The sequence below is a fragment of the Lemur catta genome, chromosome 2 (assembly GCF_020740605.2).
Source record: "Lemur catta isolate mLemCat1 chromosome 2, mLemCat1.pri, whole genome shotgun sequence".
NCBI classification, from domain to species: Eukaryota; Metazoa; Chordata; class Mammalia; order Primates; family Lemuridae; genus Lemur; species Lemur catta.
Genome location: NC_059129.1, coordinates 117988372 through 117997643, shown reverse-complemented (window position 1 = coordinate 117997643; position 9272 = coordinate 117988372). Strand labels below are relative to the sequence as shown.

Sequence of the window (9272 nt, the reverse complement as noted above, 5' to 3'; positions counted from 1 at the left end):
TTGAATGAGGTAATACATGCAAAACACCTGTCACAGAGCCTGCCATATAGCAAGTGTTCAACAAATGGTAGGAACTTCTTTTATTCCCATCAATAAAACTTAACAGAGCATTGGCAGATGTGTGTGTTTTTGGCAGTGAAGAGGGTTTTGATAAAACAAAAGGTATATTTGGCATTGACTTTTATGTGAAAGCAAAGGACATTCCAGGGCACACAGTAATTTTTATAAGGGCATTTTTAACCTGACACAAGAGGTACAGCCCTTTTTGTCTGCTGTATTGCACAGTTTTGCTGCAGATTTATTGGTTTTTGCTACGGTTAATTTGAACGCTGAACGCGAAGGGGTTAAGAAATGCCCTTACTCACGTTACATGAAGTAGCAGAAATTATCAGATGGAAACAGGAATTGGGAAGGGGAAAAAAAACGCTCTGCAACAACTCATTGTTTCCTAACCAAAACGGCTTGTAGTTACATTGATGAGTTGAGCGCACCTCCTGGCAGTGTAACCAGATCAGAATAACTCGGGCACGGGGGCCACCAACATGCCCCTCATGAACTAGGGCCGCTCAGGCTGGAATTGCCCCGAGTCTAAACAATACTCTTTGAATCCCAGCTTTTGATTGGACGGCCAGGGAGCCCTTCAATGAGAGGCCCCGCCCCTCCTGTGTGAATCGCCGGCCCTGGGGGCGGAGCCGGCCGATGCTAATGAGCCGAGTTGCCGGGCGAGGCAGGAACTTATTTCCCTGTTTCTGTGTCAGGATCGCAGAAATTATGCCCCTTCTCTCACCATGAGCTGGCTCTCCAGTTCGCAGGGAGTTGTGCTCACGGCCTACCACCCCAGCGGCAAGGACCAGGCCGTGGGGGGGAGCCATGCAAAGGCAGGGGAGGAAGCCACCTCGAGGTAAGCCCTGGCAGTTGGAAGCCAGAAAACAAAAACAACACCCTCTTACCTGCTCCAGGAAAAAAGTGACAGGGAAGTTGGCGGCGGGGAGAAGGGCATTGCATCTGCACACCGAACCGAACCTAACCTCGTGCAGCAGCAGAAATGTTTGGCGTAGTTTCTTAATGTACTTCTCATCTCATCCAGTCCAAGTGTGAAATAGCCCATATTAATAATGGTGAAGAGGGACGAGAGCTGGGGATTCTGCTGTATGGCTATCGGACTAGTTGCCCAGCAGGTGCACTTGCTAAATGCTGAAAGACCAGAGAACTATATTTGAAACCTACCTCATGAGGTGGAATTCTTGAATGGGCTCAAGGCACTGCCGCTGGAACTGAGCTGGGAGAGCCTGCCAAAAAGCAGGGAGCTGTTCACTGCACAAGCTGTTGTTGTTAGAGCGTGTGTGTTTTTTTCCCTCTTCTCACTGAAAGCAAACCTCTTAGGCAAAGAGCCCAAGACACTGGCCTGTGGCAATATGTTTCACATTCTTTTGTGTATGTGGATTTTTTTTTTCCAGGCTTTCAAAAAGGAGTTTTTGTCAGGAGATAGTACTCTGCTGCCAGATGAAATGTGGTTAATGTTAAATCACTTTATAGGCAGGGAGGGCAAATGTTCTATAGACCACTGAGGCGCAAAGAGTACCTTTCTCCTATCTGTGTACTTTGTTCTGTTTTCCAAGGGCTTTTTTTTTTCCTTCTTAATGACCTTCTAACTAGCTGAACATTTTTTTTTTACCTCCAGTCTAGATATAAATTGTACATATTGGCCTAGAAGACTGCAAAAAGCAAATGCTAACCTAATAGCCCAGAACACTAAATTAGTTATCAGTAAGCACATTTCCTCCTTGATGCTTAATGTGGCAATAAAACCTTCTTTGTTATCTGACTTATGCCTATCCCTTAAAGCTGAAAGAATGCTTTCTTTCATTTGTTTTAAAATCCCCAAATATGAGGGAGGGAGAAAAATCAAAGGAATGGTTGTAATACTCTGCGTTGGACTCCCAAGCTGACCAGTACTTTTTTCTCACATAGCATCTGCAGTCTGTATTTCATTGAATGAATTCATTTCCAGAGATAAAAGGGAATTTGCTGCTTGTGCTTTAGATGTCTTAGCATTTTATTTTCTGTGATTGTAAGTACTTTCTGTGAGAGATCATGAAGCGTTCTCATCCCTTTTTCTGGTGAACAGTGATGTATTAGTAATCTTTCAGTAGTAAGGAGCCTACCACACCAACCCCATACCGGCCATAACTTGGATTCCACAGGACAGTCAAAAGTGTCAGAATTGTACAAGCTCAGCGAATTCTCCAGTGACTTTTAGGCTTGTGTGGCCCGGGGATCCCAGCTGAATCTTGGATCTGGATTGTGAGAGTGGGTAGAACCTTAGGGGCCTGGATTCCAAACCTCTCATTTTTACCTTGGGGACTCAAACCCCAGGGGTTAGTTAAGTGGTTGCAAGGTTCTAAGCCTTTGCCTGTGGCTGCATATCCAGTTCTGGAGATTCCTTCTCCTGTGTTTGCAGTTTGGCAGCTTGTTGTGGGTGGTCTGTCCTTGAGTGGGTTGAGAGAACAAGAGAGGAACAGGTCATTCTCAGTCTGTGCAGAAGCAGAACCAAGAGGTAGTAAGGTGGCAGGGTTGGCAACTGCCCATGCAGTGAGTGCTGTCTGTGGGACCACAGCTCCCGGTCAGCTCCCAAATGTCTCCCCCCTGGCTGCCACATTGCCTTCCCAGACTGGGTCCAAATTCCTACTGCTGAATTAGTCCTAGGGATAGTTATTGAAATTGGCTAGAGAAGATGGGAGGGTTGGAAGAAAAGATAGAAGGAGAGATTAGGGATAGTGCTTATTGGCTTTTACCCTTAAGCGTGGGATAATTAATCAGATAAGCTTACTGTTACTTTGGGAGTTACCCTGTTTAGCCTGGAAGGATTGAGATACTAGAATCGGCACGGGGGTGGGAATGGATGGAAAGAAGGGAGATTTGAGGGTGGGATGGGGTCAGTAGTGACCACCCAAGGAATGGTGGGGTGGGGGTGCATATGACTTGGCTTTGGCTGGGTTGGTCAGCTGGTGTTTTAAGCATTGGGAAGCTGCTCCAAGATACAAGATTGATGGTTGATGCCTATTTTAAAAAGTTCTCCAAAAACTTAAAACTCTTAAATAGAAGCCCAATTGGGCTGCATTCCTTCTTGCCTATTTAAAAGTTGTAGGAGGGAGCACAGAAGTATAAGTTTTTTTATCACAAGATTTTGTCTCTTTAAAAAATATGTACTTTGATGAACTGTTTAACCAAACAGTTCAGTAAGATGAACTCTTGTATATATAAATAATGCCATTTCAAAAATATAAAGGGCTATGTATATGATTTAGAATATTTATAGAAAATGTTTGATTTTTAGCCTAACCTTACCAAGTCCTTTTTTTTTATTGTTTTGGTGTTTTGAAAACCTGAGATATTAGAGAACTAATATTTTTCTAAGTGATCTGTTAGTCTAAAATTCCCTCCATTCCATTATCCCTCTTTATCAGAACACAGTCATTGGATGCCAGATAAAGGAATTCCTCCCACTCCTGGGTAGAGCCTCTCAAATATTTATAGAATCCTGTTTTCATTTCTTTTGTCATGTTTCCTCTTCAGAACATCAGGATTTGAAGAAATATGTTAACATTAGTTTTTTGGACTGACTTGTACACAGTTAAATGTTTCCAAAGGAAACCACTTTTTATGAGTAGTTATATTTATAAGACTTGTTTTTCAAGCAGGCACTTCATATTTACTTTTGAAAAGCAGTTTTTCAAAGAATACTACATTTTGTCTATTCTTACTGTTCTCTTGATCTTCCCATCATTTTAAGAAAAATGATTCTGATTTCTTTTATCGCCTTTTGACTAATATTTTAATATTAATATTAAATGGTATTTTTTCCTATTGCACCACTTGATTCTACCTCTGTAGGTCAAAGAATGAGGTATTTTTATGTCTTCCATGAGTAAATACATGGCATTCATCATGTAAGTCTTGTTGACTCATTTGTCCTTGGTATTGGGAAGGAAGAACCAAGAGGCACTACACTGTGGTGACACTGGGCTCTACCACCAACCTGCCTGGGATCACATCCCAACTCCCATTGGCAGTGTGACCTTGGAGGAGTTATGTAACTCTCTACCTGTAAATTGAACTTCATCATAGTACTCACCTCCCTGGGACAATTAAGTGGAATGATCCACGTACAGCTCATTGAACAGTGCCTGGTTCATAGCTAGCTACTACTTAACACTAGGTAAATAAAAGGAAAAAAAATATTGAACTTTGCAGCATATAGAATATTTTTCCTCATTTCAGAAGCATTTTCATAAATATCATATTTTGTTATGTGTTAAGAAATGTGGGCACGATCCAGGATGACATATTGGAAAATGAACCATAATGTAAAAGTTTAGGCCTTTGAAGTTTGAAAGACCTTGGAAATGTCATTTTGATCCATAACATCATTAATGATTAGTTGCCTATAGCAGGCCTGTCTTTGGGCATGGATGGGCATTGAGATCTGCAGACGTTGACTTTATAGCTAGATGGGAGGTGGGTAGATCCTCATTTGGCAGCAGGACTCAATCCTGCCTCTATGTTTCTCTCCTCTACTTTGAGAGCTACCACTACCCAGCAAGCCAAGTGGGGGAGGGCTGTCATCTTCATGTGCTTATATCAGTTCTCGACTTGTTCAAGTTTGACCTGTTCCTTGGTTCTATGAGCATAATCCTTCTGTCATCCCACATACAATCACTGAGCTCTTACTGTGTGGCAGGCATCATCTAGGTGCTGGGGCTATAACGGGGAACCAAACAGACAAACGCCTGTGTGTGGTGGAAGGGAGCCTGGAGTAGAAAATAAAGGTGTGAGCAGGTGAGGGGGATGAGCCCCACAGAAATCTGGGGGCAAGAGTTAGGGGAAGAGCTTTCATGGCAGAGAGAAAGTAGGGAGTGTAGAAGCCAATGATCCTAGATTAAGTCCAAGAGCAAGTACCCAGAGAGCAAAGAGCCCTACCTGGCTGGGGGATGGGAGTAAGGGGGGGGAGGGCAGGAGAAGAAGGTGGAAGCTGATAGCCTTGCAGAGCATTTGAGGACTTTGGTTTTTGCTTGAAATAAGATGGGAAGCCATGGAAGGGGGGAGGGTTTTGAGCACTGGAGGAAGAGAGCAAATTGCAGTTTTAAAAGGTCCCTCTGGCTGCCCTGTTGATTACAGACTGTAGAAGCAGTATCATTACTCAAGAACCTAAGGTGGTGGTGGCTTGGGCCAGGATTTCAATCATTTTGGTAGTGAACAGGGTGGGCAGTGAAGTCTTTTGAAGGTACAGCCTGTAAGATTTCCTGATAGTTGTGGTGAATAAGCAAATGAAAATAATTAAAAATGGTTGCAAGATTTTTGGCCTAAGAAACTTGTAAGGGTAGAGTTGCCATGAGTTTAAATAGGGAAGACTTCCAGAGGTGTGTAAGGGGGAGGGGTTGGGCCAGACCTGAAGCTCAGTTTTGGGATACAACTTAGAAACATCTTTTTGAGAGAAGCATTAAGAAGGATGTGATTGTCTTTTTTGATTAGTTCAGTGTTTTTTACATGTATCTGCACAGCATTTTAAAAAACTATGTACTATACCTAATTAATAACATTCCTTCCTTCTGAATTTGTGTATTCTCTGAAATTAAGTTAGTTTTTGGTGAAAAAAGGGATAGTAATGAGTTTTTATAATGCAGTTAATGTAATACATGAAGTAACATTTCCTTTTATTTTTCTTTACCTGAGCTTTTTAAGGTAGTTTTCCTCATTCTCATTTTATAGGATTTGGTGACCAAATGCATTTTAACCTGTCTATAGGGATAATTGTTTTCTAGATCAACCTTGTCCTCAATTTCATGGTATAAGGGTACTTTTTAAAGACCTATTTTCTTTACCGGAGTTTAGAAGCCCTATCCGTGATTTTCTCTTAAATCGTTAAAAGACACATCCAGTGTCCAACTGGGGAGTTCTTACCTTTATCTAGAGATCTGTCAGATTTGCCATTTGATTGTCCTCATTGAGGAGACCTGTGATTTTTGTGGGCCTGTTTAAAGTTATCTTTATGGAACTTATTATTAGGTTTATGCCTTTCAGATATAAGGATTAAGAAATCACAAGAGCCACCATCCTCCTCCCTTAAAAAACCTGCTGAAAATTTGCCTTGTTTTCCATGACACTTTTGTCACGTCTTTTCTTGCACAACAGCACTCTGTACCCTTGTCTCTTCTGAGTGAGGCTTGCTGTCATTTATATTTTATTTTTTTTAAAACATTTTAGGTTCTATTTGTATTTATCATACTTCCATGAATATTGAAGCAAAATGGACTCAGAACATTTAATGATGCATTTAATGATATGCACGATTGCTATTGGACTGTGTGACAGTTAGGTTTAGATCGTTTTTAATAATTGGACCAACCACCAGAACAAATTATCTTTATTTTTCTTTTATTTTTTAATTCCCCGCTAAGCTGTAAACATCAGTCTCACACATGCATTAGAAAAAAAACCTAGTATCCTAGAGGCCAAGGCTGCTCCTAGCCAAAGTAGAAGTTCCCTGTGTTCCTTGCTCACAAATCCGTGAGGTCTCACTCCCTTTGGCTATCTTCTCTCTCCTGCCTCTTCTTGATTTGGCTGTGTCCAAGAGTCCTGAGAAGCCTTTCTCCTTGTCGTCCTTGTGACATCACTGTGACAGTTAGGAACTGGAGATCCCGGCAGCTGGTCTCAGTGGAGGTTGTTAACAGTGTGATCACCCCATTGGTTTGGTGTTTGTTGCTAGACCAGGTATGATGACAACTCTCTCCTGAACTCTCCTTTAGGTGCTTTCTGTCCTAATCCAAACCTTTCATTTCATATGAATACTTTGAGAGGGGATGGTTTGTTGTAAAAGTTTTATTCAGTGTGATATTTGGTGGGTTTTTCCTTTTCTTTTGATAAAAGGAGATTGAGAACAAGAAGTCTCATTATTTGAGGAGAGTGGGGATGAGTCATGGGGTCAGGCGTGGATTAGGGCAGGAGGAGCAAGGGATGATATCTGGATCATTCTGAAGGCACATTCTTTTGACTTCCATGTTTGTGCTCTGAGTTGGCCAAGTTTATCCTCTTTTTTTGCAAGAAATAAACAGAAACCATGGAGACCTACACAGCCAGTTACCACATCTGGAGTCTTTTTCCATACCCAAGTTCACTAAGTATCTGAATTTCTGTGTTGCAAGAGAGTAGAACTCATCTCCTTTACACAGGCATTTGGTAGTTGCTTTTTGGCTGCAAAGAGCTCGTAAGTTTCTTTAGGGGAAATGAGGTTTATTACAGGAATCTGGGTCATAGGGAAGAAAGGCATCTCTTCTCTTCTGCCCTCAGTGACTGGTCATGTGGTGACACTCGTGGCATTTCTGCTTTGTCTTTGAGACTCTTACTCTTTGCCACCCACTGGCTTTATAATCTCATTTCAGCTTGAGCGTGTTGGCTAGTTAATGGATGCCCTGACCTTGTTGCCGTCTGTCCTCTTACATCTTATAGCAGCTCCCTGACCCATGTCTTTATTTTCTCATTTTACATTTTTAGAAGGGATCAGCTTTGCCCAGTTAATCTTTTTGCTGTGGTAGATCCTGAGGCAGCTTATGATTTGGCCATTCTGAGTCTTTTTTAGACAAGCAGGGTCTGTGGGTACGGCAGACTTCCTGGGGAAAGGACGTGGCATCTTTGTTAAGATGCTGAGGACATAATACATTTATCTGTGTGCTCATTTATGAAATCAGTGTAATAATGCTCTTCCTGCATCACAAAGTTAATTATAAAGATCAAATGTGTAGCTTTGGAGAGTGTTGAGAAGTTAGACAGATGAGGAGCATTATTACTAAATCCTGTTCAGTATAGTATCTTAAATTTTCCCCAGACATTTCACTTAACCAGAGTTGTCATACTGAACCTTTAAATGTAATGTGCATTTTACTTTTTTGCTATATATTCAATTGTAAGTTTATTGGGGGTAGAAACCTTGCTTGTTTTAGGGGCTTCTCTGGGGTGTGTCTCTTTTTACCTAAGCTTTAGCAAAATGTTTGGTCCACTCTAGGCAGTTAATAAAAGTTTGAATGAATGAATGAATGAATGTGAGAGGGAGGGGGTTGTAGTGACTGCATACACAGATTTTGGAGCCAGATTGCCTGAGTTGAAGTCCTGGTTCTGTTATTTAAGAGCTGTGTGACCTTAGACAAGTTATTTAATGTGTCAGGGCCTCAGTTTTTCCTTTTTTTCTGCAAACTGAGGATAATAATACCTAACTCAAGAGTTATTATAAGGATTGAATGAGTTAACATATGTAACATACTTACAAGAGTGCTTGACAGAAAGTACCACATGCTTTATATGATGACGAAGAGCACTTAGGCATGGTTACCCATGGGTGAATTAATTTGGAAATAGTGTTGGCAAGCACTGTTGACATCAATTTGTAAACGGTTTAGGAAATATAATAAATGTTTGCTTTGATACACAGGCAATATAACTTGTTTGTTTTAAAAACAATAATGGGACAAGTTAAATAAAATATGGCATATTATTATTTTTAGTAACTACTGTGAAGATCAAAAAAGAATCTTAAAAAAGCTTGAAGTCATTGAATTCTTGTTAGGCCCAGGTGACTGTTTTGAATTGTTTTAATGCTTCATTTTGAGGGGATATTAATTTGTAAAGCATTCGTTACTCTTAAGAAGATGGAAACTCATGTAGTGTAAAGCAGGAAGAGTTATTTGTACATGTTCCTCAAAGAGCAAATTGACTTTACGTTATCTGCTTACTTGCAGGTAAAAGTATGGATGTGTCATTATAGCACAAGTATTTGAGAAAAAACTAATTTTTATACTTTTTTTGTCTTTAAAATATATTTTTATGCTTTATGAACAACTGTTGATCTCCTAACCCAGAAGTGCTGTTTCATGGAGCAGAGCTAAGCTGAGGGTATCATACCCACAGCACAGATCTAGGGGGCATGTCTCCCTCACCCAGTTCCTCTTAAGCCCTGGGCCCCATCCTCTTTCCCACTTATTGCAAAAACTTGAAAACTGTACTGTTAGTTTTTCTCTTCCTCTCTGTCTACCTAATAAATTCACTTACATGCCTACTGTGCTAGAAACTTTGTCCTCCTAGACAGTTCTTCTCACATCCTTCCCTGCTCCTGCATTTCAAGTTTCTATCAACTTAGTAGTTCCTGCTTACAAGTAGCTCACAAGGGCAGGCTGCTTTGCTTCCACCTCTAAGAGATGGGGGACTTTTTTTGGTGGAGGTGG

At 41.0% G+C, this 9272-nt stretch overlaps 1 protein-coding gene across 1 annotated transcript in view; it reads left to right on the top strand.

The window, feature by feature from the left end:
• The first annotated feature begins 699 nt into the window (after positions 1–699).
• ARHGAP18 (Rho GTPase activating protein 18) overlaps positions 700–9272 on the top strand; it is a 119574-nt gene continuing 111001 nt past the window's right edge. The window contains exon 1 of the mRNA XM_045544337.1: positions 700–901. Coding sequence (XP_045400293.1) covers positions 789–901 — 113 coding nt within the window. The 5' untranslated portion in view covers positions 700–788. The remainder of the gene's footprint in view (positions 902–9272) is intronic.